This window comes from Carcharhinus amblyrhynchos, chromosome 6, assembly GCF_965287045.1.
Source record: "Carcharhinus amblyrhynchos chromosome 6, sCarAmb.v2.hapA, whole genome shotgun sequence".
Classification (NCBI taxonomy): Eukaryota; Metazoa; Chordata; class Chondrichthyes; order Carcharhiniformes; family Carcharhinidae; genus Carcharhinus; species Carcharhinus amblyrhynchos.
In genome coordinates this window covers 66,821,702-66,836,914 of record NC_137329.1, presented here as the reverse complement: position 1 = coordinate 66,836,914, position 15,213 = coordinate 66,821,702, and the positions used below count along the sequence as shown (strand labels likewise).

Below are 15,213 nucleotides of genomic sequence, written 5' to 3'. Positions count from 1 at the left end.
TTATGTGAGCAGGAGGAGGTATAACTTGAGAAGTTGATTCAAAATTAACTCCCGGTTTGGATTTGGCAAAGAATATTCGTTAGTGTCTAAATACAGCAAGAAAGAATTGAAACGTATTTTGCACCATTTGAAAAAATTGCCATAAAAAGTGGCTGCAAAAATTGGAATATACTTTACGACAGAAGTTTGGAGGTGCGTGTTCATCTGTTTATAACAGTCTGGTGATGACGATAAAGTAAAAACTGCTGCTCTGCCTGCAACTAGTCCAAGAGGCTGACAATTAAAAAGTTAGAAATTTAGGAAAGAGACAAGTGTGACAAAACTATGCCTTTAAGAAATATACTTGAGCCATGATCTGTTCCAACAGTTTCTCCACTTGCAGCTGTTGTCTCTACAGCATCCCGTATTATTGCTGCAACAGCATAATTGTTTCTAAACACTAGAATATTGATTTTCAACTGAACTAATGCTGTTCTGCTCTTTTCCCCTGAGATTTTGCCAAGTCGGGCTTGATTGAGATGATTGGCAGTTGTGGTTATGTGACATGGAAGCTGGGCTTACACAGAATATTCAAGTTTGGATGCTGCTTTTGGAGTTGAGAGAGAGCAGTACCTCTCTTTTCCCCTCTCTGAAGTTGGAAGCTGGAAGCTGCCAGAGATTAATTTTACATCTTTCAGGTTTTGCTGTTTTGAGGGTGTCTTTTGCTGAAACTGCTGCCTGGATCTCTGTCCAGAAGTGTTATAAAGTTGAAAATACAGCATCACAAGAGCATATTTGCTTTCATGCCAACTAATTCTTGAGAATGGTGTGTGTCTATGGGATGGCATGGTAGCAATGTGGTTAGCACTGCTGCCTCACAGCACCAGGGACCCGGCTTGGGTTACTGTCTGTGTGGAGTTTGCACATTCTCCCCATGCCTGTGTGGGTTTTCTCCACGTCCTCCGGTTTCCTGCCATAGTCCAAAAATGTGCGGGTCAGGTGGATTGGCCATGCTGAATTGCCACTTCATGTCAGGGGGACTAGCAGGGTGCTACGGGATAGAGGCTGGGTGGGATTGTAGTTGGTGCAGACTTGATAGTCCAAATGGCCTCCTTGTGCACTGTGGGGATTCTATGGTTACTTTAAATTGGAACAACTGAGATAGCAAGCTGTTAAGGATTGTACTTGGCCATGTCTAAGTATTTTAATTAGTTAAAGTTACGCCAATTCTTTTTGTTATATTCTAACCGTGCCCTTAAATGAATTTGTCTTGATAAAAGCTTCCTAATGGTTAGAACATAGAACATAGAACATAGAACATTACAGCGCAGAACAGGCCCTTCGGCCCACGATGTTGCGCCGACCAGTTAAAAAACAATGACCCACTAACCTAAACCAATCCCTTTTCGTCCATAAACCTATCCACAGATCTCTTAAACGCCCCCAAACTAGGCGCATCTACAACCTCAGCAGGCACGGCATTCCAATCCCTCACCACCCTCTGGGTAAAGGACCTACCCCTGACATCTGTCCTATAACTACCCCCCCTTAATTTAAAGCCATGCCCCCTCGTGCTAGCTTTCTCCATCCGAGGAAAAAGGCTATCACTGTCCACCCTATCTAAACCTCTAATCATCTTATATGTTTCAATAAGATCCCCTCTTAGCCGCCTTCTTTCCAGCGAAAACAACCCCAAATCCCTCAGTCTCTCCTCATAGGACCTCCCCTCCATACCAGGCAACATCCTGGTAAACCTCCTCTGCACCCTCTCCAAAGCCTCCACATCCTTCCTGTAATGTGGGGACCAGAACTGCACACAATACTCCAAGTGCGGCCGCACCAGAGTTGTGTACAGTTGCAACATGACGCTGCGACTCCTAAATTCAATCCCCCTACCAATGAACGCCAAGACACCGTATGCCTTCTTAACAACCCTATCCACTTGATTCCCAACTTTCAGGGATCTATGTACACATACACCTAGATCCCTCTGTTCATCCACACTATTCAAAGTCCTCCCATTAGCCCTATACTCTACACATCTGTTATTCCTACCAAAGTGAATTACCTCACACTTCTCCGCACCTGAATCAAACCTGGACTGAAACACCTAATGCTCACCCTCATGCCAAAATCAAAAATTATGGTCTAAGCTAACTGCACAATATACCTTGGAGCTCTTGGGCTGCGCCTTAACGAATTAGGGGCTCATTTGGAACATAAGAATTAGGAGTGAGATTTGGCAATTCAGCCCTTCAAACCAGCTCCACAATCTTATATGATCATGGCTTATCTCTATCTCATCCTAACTCGATTTCCCTGCCTTTTCGCCATAGCCCTTTATCCCAGTTTTGATCAAATATTTATCTATATCTTTCTTGAATCCATTGATTGATTCTGCATCCACTGCATTCTGGGACAGTGAGTTCCATAGATCCACAGACCTTCTGTGAGAAATTGCTGCTCCTTATCTCTGTCTTGAACTTCCCCCCCTTACTCTATAGCTATGACCTCTTGTCCTAGATTGTTCTAGCAGAGAGAACATTTGGTTAACATTTACTTTATCAATTGCGTTGAGTATTTGATATACCTCAATCAAATCCTCTCTCATTCTTCTGTGCTCCAGTGAGTACAAGTGTAAGCTACTCAACTGCTCCTCATATGACAGTCCTTTCAAAACCTGGAATCAACCTAGTGAATCTCTTTTGAACCACCTCATCCTTCCTCAAAGAAGGTGACTAAAGCTGAACACAATACTCCAAGTGTTGTCTCACCAATACATTATACAATTAGTAATAACACTTCTTTACTTTTATACTCTAGATCCTTTGCAATAAATGCCAAGATCCATTTGCCTTCTTATAACATTCTGCACCTGCGTACCCACTTTCCGAAACTCATGCACAAGGACACCCGGATCCCTCTGCATAAATGCCTTTTGAATCTGTTACCCATTTAAATAGTAATTTGCCCTTTTATTTTTCTGGCCAAAATGGATAACCTCACATTTATTCACATTGAACTCCATCCGCCAGATTCTGGCCTGTCAATATCCATTTACAAACTTTTAGTCTCCACATCACAGCCTGCTTTCCCACCTATTTTCATGTCATCAGCAAATTTTGCTATGTTAGTCTCTGTCCCTGCTTGTAAATATGGATTGTAAATAGCTGTGATCCGTGAAATGAACTCTGCGGGATCCCATTTGTTACAGATTGTCAACTGGAGAAGGACCCATTTATCCCAATCCTCTGCTTTCTATCAGTCAGCCAATCTCCAATCCAAGCCACTACTCTACCCCCAATCCCTTGGGATCGAACCTTCTGGATCGGTCTCTTATGTGGCACCTTATCAAATGCTTCAGATGGATCATATCCACAGGATCCCCGTTATCTACCTTGCTGGTTACATCCTCAAAGAACTCTAGCAGGTTTGTCAAAAAGATTCGCGCTTCACAAAACTGTGCTGACACTGGTGAATTAAGATTTGCTTTTCCAGATGCTCAATCACCTCCCCCTTAATGATTGACTCCAGCAACTTTCCCACCACAGAGGCCAACCTGATTGATCTATTGTTTCTCACTTCTTGTCTCTCTCCTTTCTTGAATAAGGGTGTCACATTAGCATGTTTCCAGTCCACCGGTACTTTCTGGAATCCAGGGAATTTTGGAATATCATAACTAATGCAGCCACTAACTCTGCTGTTAACTCCTTTAACACCCTAGGGTGTAGGCCATCAGGTCCCAGGAACTTATCGACTTTTAAATATTTCAGTTTACTGAGTATCGTATCCCTGGTTATAGTAATTTCACCAAGTTCCAATGTATTAACTGCAATTTTTGGACAATTTTTCTACTGTGCAATTGCAATTTTTCTACTGTGAAGACAAAGTATTGCATTAGTGTTTCTGCCATCTGAGTTTCCCCTTATTACCCCAACATTTCCATCCTCTAAAGAGCAAACATCTACTTTCACTGTTCTTTACATAATTATAGAAACTTCTGGTGTCAATGTTTATGTTTTCACCTAGGATTAAAATTTAAAAGTGCATATGAACTAATGTCAGAAGCCTACAGACAATGGTTTAGAAATCTAAGAAAGGAAGCTGGTAAAACGTCCATAGAATTTAAAAGAATCAAACAAAGTATTTTTGACAGGCAGATAAGGGCCTTGAAAATGAACCAAATGTATGATGCTCTTAGGGAAACTGTTATTTGGAGGAGTTTAAGAATTCAGTTCCCAAAGTAGTGAGAACTCAGGGTAGAGCAGAGGGTTAAAGCAGAAATGGCAGATGATTATGAATTAGTTCATAAATCAAATTTTGCTTTCCGCCATCAATTTCAGCCTGTGAGGGATAGAAACTGAGGAGAAGAGGAATCCTTAGATGATAGAACATAGAACATAGAAAAACTACAGCACAAACAGGCCCTTCAGCCCACAAGGGCCGATATGCGCTGAACATATCCCTACCTATAGGCCTACCTATGACCCTCAATCCCATTTAGTCCCATGTACTCATTCAGAAGTCTCTTAAAAGACCCCAATGAGTTCGCCTCCACCGCCACCGACGGCAGCCGATTCCACTCACCCACCACCCTCTGAGTGAAAAACTTACCCCTGACATCTCTTCTGTACCTACTCCCCAGCACCTTAAACTGTGTCCTCTTGTAGTGACCGTTTCAGCCCTGGGAAATAGCCTCTGAGAATCCACCCGATCTATACCTCTTAACATCTTATAAACCTCTATCAGGTCAGCTCTCATCCTTCATCTCTCCAGGGAGAAAAGACCGAGTTCCCTCAACCTATCCTCATAAGGCATGCCACCCAATCCAGGCAACATCCTTGTAAATCTCCTCTGCGTTCTTTCAATAGCTTCCACGTCTTTCTTGCGGCCAGAACTGTGCACTGTACTCCAAGTGGGGTCTGACAAGGGTCTTATAAAGCTGCAGCATTATCTCCTGACTCCTGAACTCAATCCCTTGATTGATGAAGGCCAGTACACCATACGCCTTCTTGACCACATCCTCCACCTGAGAGGCCAATTTAAGAGTCCTGTGGACCCAGGCCCCAAGATCCTTCTGATCCTTTACGCTGCTAAGAGTCTTACCCTTGATACTATACTCCTTCATCCCATTTGACCTGCCAAAATGGACCACTACACATTTATCCGAGTTGAAGTCTACCTGCCAATTCTCCGCCCAGTCTTGCATCCTATCTATGTCACTCTGCAACCTCTGACATCTGTCCAGACTATCCACAACACCACCAACCTTTGCGTCGTCGGCAAACTTACCAACCCATCTCTCCGCTTCCTCATCCAGGTCATTTATGAAAATTACAAACAGCAAGGGTCCCAGAACAGATCCCTGGGGCACTCCACTGGTGACCGACCTCCATGCAGAAAAAGACCCATCCACAACCTCTCTCTGCCTTCTGCGGGCAAGACAGTTCTGGATCCACAAAGCAACAGCCCCTTGGATCCCATGTCCTCTCATTTTCTCAAGAAGTCTTGCATGGGGACCTTATCGAACGTCTTGCTGATGTCCATATAAACCACATCCACCGCTCTTCCTTTGTCAATGTGTTTAGTCACATTCTAAAGAACTCAACCAGGCTTGTAAGGCACGGCCTGCCCTTGACAAAGCCGTGCTAACTACTTTTGATCATACTAAACTTCTCTAAACGTTCATAAATCCTGTCCCTCGTGATCCTCTCCATCAACTTACCAACCACTGAGGTTAGACTCACTGGTCGGTAATTTCCTAGGCTATCCGTTCCCTTTCTTGAATATAGGAACCACATCCGCAATCCTCCAATCCTCCAGAACCTCTCCCGTTTCCATCGATGACGCAAAGATCATCGCCAGAGGCTCTGCAATTTCTTCCCTCGCCTTCCACAGTAACCTGGAGTACATCCCATCCGGTCCCAGCGACTTATCTATCTTGATGCTATTCAAAATTTCCAACACATCCTCTTTCTTAACATCCACATACTCAATCTTTTCAGTCCGCCGTTATGATAAAAATACTGTTATGATAAAAATAAAGGAAATCCTGTGGGAACTAGTAAGGATTGTTTATCTCAGTTTACAAAGGAAACCCATAAAGGTGGGAAAAGAAATAAAAGGGCTCAGATGTTTTCACTGTAGTAACAATAATAGAGGTAAAATGTCATTTCTGAATGTAAAGCTTTATCCTCCTGATCATGCCTAGTTCTCTGAGACCATTAGCAGAAGTACTTTAACATCGTAACAACAAAATTGAGCTGGGGCTTGAAATCAAAGTAGAATTAAGGACTGTAGGAGAATTTTGGAGAGAAATAATGAAGCAGCTGAACAGCAGCAGCATCTCGAGAGAGAAAAAACAAAGGAATGTTCAATGATGGAAGGCAAGGACTGAAATGGACTGTACTACTGTTATGTTTACATGTTTAACTTTTACAAAATGCATATAAATTGTAGAGTACTAACAGCATGAAACTAGAAAGTTTTGAAAAATGAAGTCATTGCGTATTGATGGTTCATTTTTTTCTTAAGGGAGGGAAGTGTGACAACATTGCTCCTTTAAGGAATATAAGTAGATAAGGAATCAAGTAGATAAGGTTGTTAAGAAGGCATACGGTGTCTTGGCGTTTATTGGTAGGGGGATTGAATTTAGGAGTCGCAGCGTCATGTTGCAACTGTACACAACTCTGGTGCGGCCGCACTTGGAGTACTGTGTGCAGTTCTGGTCCCCACATTACAGGAAGGACGTGGAGGCTTTGGAGAGGGTGCAGAGGAGGTTTACCAGGATGTTGCCTGGTATGGAGGGGAGGTCCTATGAGGAGAGACTGAGGGATTTGGGGTTGTTTTCGCTGGAAAGAAGGAGGCTAAGAGGGGATCTTATTGAAACATATAAGATGATTAGAGGTTTAGATAGGGTGGATAGTGATAGCCTTTTTCCTCGGATGGAGAAAGCTAGCACGAGGGGGCATGGCTTTAAATTAAGGGGGGGTAGTTATAGGACAGATGTCAGGGGTAGGTTCTTTACCCAGAGGGTGGTGAGGGATTGGAATGCCCTGCCTGCTGCGGTTGTAAATGCGCCTAGTTTGGGGGCGTTTAAGAGATCTGTGGATAGGTTTATGGACGAAAAGGGATTGGTTTAGATTAGTGGGTCAGTGTTTTTTTTTAAAAAAACTGGTCGGCGCAACATCGTGGGCCGAAGGGCCTGTTCTGCGCTGTAATGTTCTATGTTCTATATTTGAGCCATCTTCTTATGCAGGGAATGTTGGTTTTAATCTGAACTAATACTGTTCTGCTGTTTTCCCCTGGGATTTTGCAAAGTGGGGCTTGATGGGGATGATTAGCAACTATGGTCATGTGTTGGGGAAGCTGGGCTTACACAGAATATTCAAGCTTAGATGCTGCTTTTTGAGTTGAGAGGGAGCAGCATCTCTCTTTTCCCCTCTCTGAAGTTGGAGACTGGAAGTTGCCAGAGACTAAGTTTGCAACTATCAGGTTTTGCTGTTTTGAGGACATATTATTCTTTGAAAATTGCTATCTGGATCTCTGTCCAGAAATGTGAAAAAGCTGAAAACAAAAGCATGCTTGTTTTTGTGCTAATTCTGAAGACGGGTGTATGTCACTGGGGTATTGCTTTAAATTGGAACAACAACAGCTAGTTAAGGATTGTACTTTACCATGTCTAAATATTTTAATTGGTAGAAGTTATACTAGTTCTTTTTGTTATATTCTGTCTTCTTAAATAGTTTTAGTTAAGTTTTTTTAGTTTATTTATTACTGTCACAAGTAGGCTTACATTAAAACTGCATTGAAGTTACTGTGAAAATCTCTTAGTTGCCACACTCTGGCACCAGTTTGGGTACACTGAGGAAGAATTTAGCATGGCTAATCCATCGAACCAGCACGCCTTTTGGACTGTGGGAAGAAACCAGAGCAGAGGAAACCCACACAGACACGGGGATAATGTAGAGACTCTGCACAGACAGTGACCCAAGCCAAGAATCAAATCCAGGTCCCTTCGTTAAATTTGTTTTGATAAAAGCTTCCTTGTTAATTACTTGAATCATACGTGGAGTGAAACAGCTTACGCTCATCCTAATGTCAAAATCAAATGCAAAAGTTGACGAAGGTGCCCCGGGAAGATACAGGTGCCTCTCAGAGTAGTGAGAGTCTGGAAGAGAAGTTTAATTCAAGAGGACCAAAATTCTATCTTCACCATAAAAGAGGACATGTGAAGGATATAAGGGCCCTTGAAAAGCATGCATAGTAGCTTGACCAGAATGGTTACAAAGATGGGGCATTTTAGCTACAGGAGTTGGAGAAGCTGGGGTTGTTCTCCTTGGAGCATGGGAGATCAAGGGTCGATTTTATGAAGTGGAAATGATTATGATAAGTTTAGAAAAGACAAATAAAAACAGTTCCCATGAGCTGACAACATAAGGACTAGAATAACCATTCATTAACGGATTAATGCACCCAGGCACTGTGACTCTGATCACTGAGTTGATGTTCTTACCTGAACAGGTTAGTGCACTCAGAGGGCTGCTGCCCGTGGTCAATGCATTGGTGCCAGGCGCTGTGTTTTGAGCTGCGCTTGCAGCTGCAGCCAGAGCAGCGAGATTCTGTAACTGCATGGCATTGAGACCTGAAAGGGAAGGCGATGCTGTATTCAGGCACCATAAAGACCATTTGTATTTGGCTCATGCATGCCACTGTAGGGTCCCATGTGAAACAAATGCTGAACTTTAGGGGGAAACACCTTAGTCTTTCTATCCTCATTCTTCCCAATTTAAACCACAACCCCTGGCCAGCTGTGGAAAAGCTGCAGATATCCCACCAGATATGCTTCTTGGATTTGTCTGGTCAGCCTGTATTTGGTAGAATTGTCTGGCTGGCTTGCATTTGATAGGGTGGCCCACATTTAGAATGTCTGGTTTGACTAGACAGTCAGATTGAATTGCGCTTGACTTGACAATTAATTTAACCTGTGCTTGTCTGCATTTTGGACAGCTGGTTGGCCTGTGTTTGCATTGTCTGGTTGGCCTGTGTGCATTTGACTCCATTCCTGTCAAAAGTAGGACTGTCGTAGAGGCTTGCCTTTGACTGCACAAATAGTTTGGCCTGTGCTTGATAGGATTGTCAAATCAGCCTGCATTTGGTAGAACTGTCATGCTGGCCGGCATTCGGAATGCCTGGTCCGCCTGCATTCAGAATGTCTGGTTGGCAGGCATTTGACCTAACTGTCAGATTGGTCCTGCGCTTGGACTGTCTGGCTGACCTGTGTTTGGTCTGACAACACCAGGTTTTAGTCCAACCAATTTATTTGATAGTAAACTCACAAGCTTTCGAGGGGACTGCCTCTTCGTCAGGTGAATGAACTCTCCATTCACCTGACGAAGAGGCAGTCCCCTCGAAAGCTTGTGAGTTTACTATCAAATAAATTGGTTGGACTAAAACCTGGTGTTGTCAGACTTTTTACTGTGTTTACCCCAGTCCAACGCCAGCACATCCACATCATGACCTGTGTTTTACAGGATTGTCTGATTGGCCTGTGTTTGGTAGAACTGTCTGGTTAGCCTGCTTTTGACTGGACCGTCATGTTGGCTTTTGTTTTGACTGGACCATTGGATTGGCCTACGTTTGACTGGACTGTTAGATCAGATTGCATTTGACAGGACCGTCATGACAGCCTGTGTTTGGCAAGACCATGATGTTGGCCTGCATTTGACAGGACTGTCATGTCAGCCTGCATTTGAGAGGAATGTCTAGTTGGTCTGTGTTTTAACTGAGAGGTCTAGTTGAGTTGGGGCTGCTTGCACTAGTGGCTGAGAATGGACAAGTTAGAGGTACTCACCAGCCATGGGGTGCAGGTTGCTCAGTGCATTGAGGTTCCCAGAGGACGCTGTCTGCTGTAGGAGCTGCAAATAAAGCTAGACATTACACCAAAACAAAAACAGAGTGTGTCAGCAGTGCCTGGAATATCAGGGAATGAGAGAGAGAAAGACAGTAACGCACTGGAGAAAGGACAGTGACAGACAAGGCTTAATTCAACCACCTCAGACACTTCATTGGCACAGTTGAAGTTTGAAGACTGATTTCCTTGGCAGTTTACAAAATGTGAAATGGTTGCAAGGGTCAGTATGAAAATACTGTACAGAAAGCTAGCATGGCACAATTCTCAAACACACCTTCTCTAACTGTTAGTTAAGCCTCTGTTCATTAACTAAATCTTATATTAGACAAAAAAAAAGTAAAAACCTGTAACATTTGTGTGTGCACATCTATACAAAGTCAACGAAGGAGTGAGTGAGGAAATCTGGGAAAAAGATATAGTGAGCAAGCAAATGGAAAAACATCAAGGAAAGTGAGAGAGAAAAGAGAGAAAACAAGGAGGAGAAAAATAATGAGAGAATGGAGAGAGCAAAAGCACAAGAACAAGAGTTGTCTTAATTCATTCAAGGAATGTGGTCATCATTGGCAACATAAGCAATTATTGTCCATCCCCCTAACTGGGTGATCTGCGAGGAGGCCGTCTCTGTGCACTTCATTGTATTGCTGTGGGTCTGGACTCGCATGTAACCCTAACTGGATAAGGAGATGGCAGAATTCCTTCTAACTGACCTCTCTGAGCAGGGGCAGTGACTCACTGAGCAGGGGCAGCAGGTGCAAAGCGAAGAGCTGGCACATAAATGCTCTTAGCATTGGGGCTGGAGAGGAGCAGTGAGTGTCCTCAGAGCTGAAAGGGTGCAGTGAGCGTCCTCGGAGCTGGATAAGCGTGGACGAGTGTCTTCGGAGCTGGAGGAGAATGGACAAGTGTCCTCAGAGCCTGAGGGAAGCACCCAAAGAGCTCATGGAGAGTAGGTGAGTTTGTGCGGCTTTGTCACAGTGTGGGCAAGGCAAACAGCAACAGGGAACACACAGGAACAGACACTGGAAACATTCCCATGTCAACACATAGCACAGTGGTTAGCACTGCTGCCTCACAGTTCCAGGAACCCAGGCTTGATTCTAGCCTTAGGTGACTGTGTGGAATTTGCAAATTTTTACGTTTATTTATTAGTGTCACAAGTAGGCCTACATTAACACAGAAATGAAGTTACTGTGCCTGTTCGGGTACACTGTGTGAGAATTTTGCATGGTCAATGCACCTAACCAGCATGTCTTTCGGACTGTGGGAGGAAACTGGAACACGTTGAAGAAACCCATGCAAACAAGCATGCAGACTCTACGCAGTGACTCAAGCCAGAAATCAAACCTGGGTCCCTAGAACTTCTCCCTGTGTCTATGTGGATTTCCTCCAGGTGCTCTGGTTTCTCCCAGTCCAAAGATATGCGGCTTAGGTAGATTGGCCATGTTAAATTGTCCCTTGGTGTCCAAAGTGTGTAGGTTAAGGGGAATAAGGGGGTAAATATGTGGGGACCAGGGATAAGGCTTGGATTTGGTGTTGACTTGATGGGCCAAATGGCCTCCTTCTGCACTGTCCCAGAAGTATCCTCCTGAATTTGAAAATGATTAAAGGCCCATTAGTAATCTGTGATCTCCCCAATACTCACTGCTAAATATTGGGGTCCAAGTGTGTTCAGCCCAGCTAGGTTGCCCCACATGGTGGCTGCATTTAGCTGCTGCATCTGCTGTTGGAGTTGCTGAGCAATTCGTTTCTGTTCCTTATCCTTCTGTGTGTCAGCAAACTTCACCACAATTGGGGAAGAGCAGCCCTGTCCAGGAGAAAACAAACAGACTATCATGGCACTGACTGGTATTGGGCAAGTTGAGGGAGGGTGGGGTCAGAGAGGGAAAAACAGAAAGGTTGGAGTTCAGAGTGTGGGTATGGGGCAATCAGAGTTCAGAGTGCAAGTGGAAGGATCGGAATTCGACAGATTGTAGGGATGGGCGCTGGAGTTCAGAATGTAGGTGAGGGGGGTCGGAATTCTGACAGATTGTGGGTGGAGGGTCAGAGAGAGAACATGGGAGGTCCCACTGCAGGACTGGCTGAGGCCAAAGCAATTGTCAGGTGGGCTGAGGGAACTGTAGCCCACATCATGTGACAAGCTAACACTGTAACCATGGTAAAGATCAAGAAAGGCAGTTTACTCACTTCAAGAGCCCAGACAACTCATGGACAGGGACAATCAACCCCACAAGTGAGTATTTCCTGATTGGGATGACAAATATGAGGCGAGACAATCTGGTCGAATTTTAATGAAGGTGCAAGGCCAAAGAGGCCTGGGGATAAAAGTACACAAACGTTTTCTAGGGGCAAGGCAAGCTGAGAACACTGTTAATAAAGATTATTGAATATTTGGCTTTATTGATAGGTACAAAGAATACAAAAGCAAAGAATTATATTCCATCTTTCTACAACTCGAGTTAAACCTGGTGTTTTGTGCTCAATTCTGGACAAAGCCTTGGTGGAGAAGGTGCGGAAGAAATTGACTGGAATGATCCTAAGGACTTCAATCATGTGGAGAAGCTGGAACTGTTCTCCGTCCAACTGAGAAAATTCCAGAGGGGTGTCAAATCATTTTCAATCAAGTAAATGAGGAAGGTGAGGTATTATTTTTAGAAAGCAAGAGTTGCAGTGACATGGACTGCACTGCCTCAAAGGTTCAGTAGTAATTTTCACAAGATATCTGATAAGTAATTGAAGGGAAAAACACACTACAGCAATGAAGAGCAAACAGTGTTATGGGCTACCATATTTAAATTGCTGGCACAGACATGAATGACCTCATGAGTTGTATCACTAGTATTCTCAGGCAGGACTTACTTCCATTGTCTGTGACTGGTGCATGCTCTTGATTGCATTCTGTGCCATTGATCGCGTTGCAAACGTTATAAATGCACAACCTGTGGAGAGGACAATAAGTTAGCAGGGAAGACAATGCAACAACAGACATACACCCATCTATCCTATCAAGCCCCCTATGTCTCAATAAGGTCGCCTCTCGTTCTTCTAAACTACAACGAATACAGGTCCCACCTACTGAACCTCCCCTCATAACGAAATGCCCCCATACCCGGAATCAACCTAGCGAACCTTCGCTGGACTGCCTCCAATGCCAGTATATTTTTCCTTGTCTGCAGGTGCAGCAGGTGATCAAGAAGGCGAATGGCATGTTGGCCTTTATAGGGAAGGGGATAGAACATAAAAGTGGGGAGGTCTTGCTGCAACTGTACAGGGTACTGGTGAGGCTGCAGCTGGAGTACTGTGTGCAGTTTTGGTCGCCGCACTTGCGGAAGGATATACTGGCCTTGGAGGGAGTGCAGAGGAGGTTCACTAGGCTGATACCGGAGATGAGGGGGTTCAACTATGAAGAGAGACTAAATAGACTGGGTCTGTACTCATTGGAGTTTAGAAGTCTTATAGAGACATATAAGATAATGAAGGGGATGGATAGGGTGGAGGTAGAGAGATTCTTCCCACTTAGAAAGGATAGCAGGACTAGAGGACACAGCCTCAAGATACGGGGGGGGGGGGGCGGGCGCAGTTTAGATCAGAGTTGAGGAGGAACTTCTTCACTCAAAGGGTGGTGAATCTCTGGAATTCTCTGCCCATTGAAGTGGTGGAGGCTACCTCACTAAATATATTTAAGTCACGGGTAGATAGGTTTTTGACAGACAAGGGAATTAAGGGTTATGGGGAGAAAGCGGGAAAGCGGAACTGATCCACTTCAGATCAGCCATGATCTTACTGAATGGCGTGGCAGGCTCAAGGGGCTAGATGGCCTACTCCTGCTCCTATTTCTTATGATTCTTATGCTCTTAACTAAAACTGTGAATCGTCTTCCAGATGTGGTCTAACTAGTGGCTTGTATAGTTTTAGGAAGACTTACTTATTTTTATACTCCATTCCCTGTGAAATAAAGGCCAACATTCCATTTGCCTTCCCTATTATCTACTGAATCCACGTGCTAGCTTTTTGTGATTTATGCACTAGGATCCCCAAACCCCTCTATGCTGCAGTTTTCTGCAATTTTTCTCCATTTAAATAATATTCAGCTCCTTTATTCTTCCTACCAAATTGCATAACTTCACATTTTCAGACAGTATATTCCATCTGTTAAGCTTTTGTCCACTCACCTAACCTGTCTATCTGCATACTTTTTGTGTCATCTTCACCACTCGCATTCCCACCTATTTTTGCATCATCCAAAAACTTGGCAATAGTACATTCATTTCCCTCATAGAATCCCTACAGTACAGAAGGTGGTCATTCAGCCCATCGAGTCTGTACTGACAACAATCCCATCCAGGCCCTATTCCTGTAACCTCCATGCATGTACCCTACTAATCCTCCTGACACTAGGGTTAATTTAGCATGGCCAATTAGTCTAGCCCGCACATTTTTAAAATGGGGAGGAAACTGGAACACCCAGATGAAACCCATGCAGACACGCGAAGAAAGTATAAACCCTGCACAGGCTGGATTTGAACCTGGGACCCTGCCGCTGTGACGCAGCACTGCTAACCACTCTCGTCCAAGTCATTAATATATATTGTAAATAATTGTGGTTCCAGCACTGATCCCTGTGACATGCCATTAGTTATAGGTTGCCACCCTGAAAATGCCCCTCTTATCCCAACTGTCTTCTATCGGTTAGCCAATCTTCCATCCACGCTAATATAAACTATATAATATATAATTATAATATAAACTACTCCCAACACCATGGGCTCTTATCTTATTAAGTGGCCTTTTGTGTCTTATTTTATTCAATGCTTTTTGGAAATACAAGTTTACGCTTACTGGTTCCCCTTTATCAATCCTGCTCGTTACTACCTCAAAAGAATTCTAATAAATTTACAGACCTAGTTCCTCCTTCATGAAACCACGCTGACTTTGCCTGATTATATTATGCATTTCTAAATGCTCTGCTATTACACCCTTTTTAATCAACTCTCACATTTTATCAATGACAGATATCAAACTAACTGGCCTACAGTTACCTGTTTCTTGTTTCCCTCCCCAGATGAAGCATGAACACTCTGCCCTTGTCTTCTACATTGAGAGTGGTTAGCAAAGCATACTGGAATTTAGGTTTTACATAGGCATTGAACACAAAAGCAAGGAAGTTACAAAGCTCTTGTTAGTCCCCAATGTGAATATTATATCTAGTTTGAGGCAATGCAGAGGAAAATTTACCAAAATGGCTCCGGGGAGGATTTTAACCACACAATTTGGTTGGAGAAACTGCAATTGTTCTTCTTGGAGCAAAGGAGATTGAGGGAACATTT

At 43.7% G+C, this 15,213-nt stretch overlaps 1 protein-coding gene across 3 annotated transcripts in view; it reads right to left on the bottom strand.

Moving 5' to 3' along the window:
- The window catches only part of celf1 (cugbp, Elav-like family member 1), a 192,190-nt gene that overhangs the window by 67,783 nt on the left and 109,194 nt on the right, over positions 1 to 15,213 (bottom strand). For 2 of the 3 annotated variants that reach the window (XM_080190570.1, XM_080190568.1), the window contains 4 exons: positions 12,746 to 12,825; positions 11,532 to 11,693; positions 9,833 to 9,908; positions 8,495 to 8,623 (listed from right to left, as the gene is read on the bottom strand). In XM_080190570.1, the coding sequence (XP_080046696.1) occupies positions 8,495 to 8,623; positions 9,833 to 9,908; positions 11,532 to 11,693; positions 12,746 to 12,825 (447 nt within the window). The remainder of the gene's footprint in view (positions 1 to 8,494; positions 8,624 to 9,832; positions 9,909 to 11,531; positions 11,694 to 12,745; positions 12,826 to 15,213) is intronic. The other variant, XM_080190569.1, reaches the window with a different exon arrangement.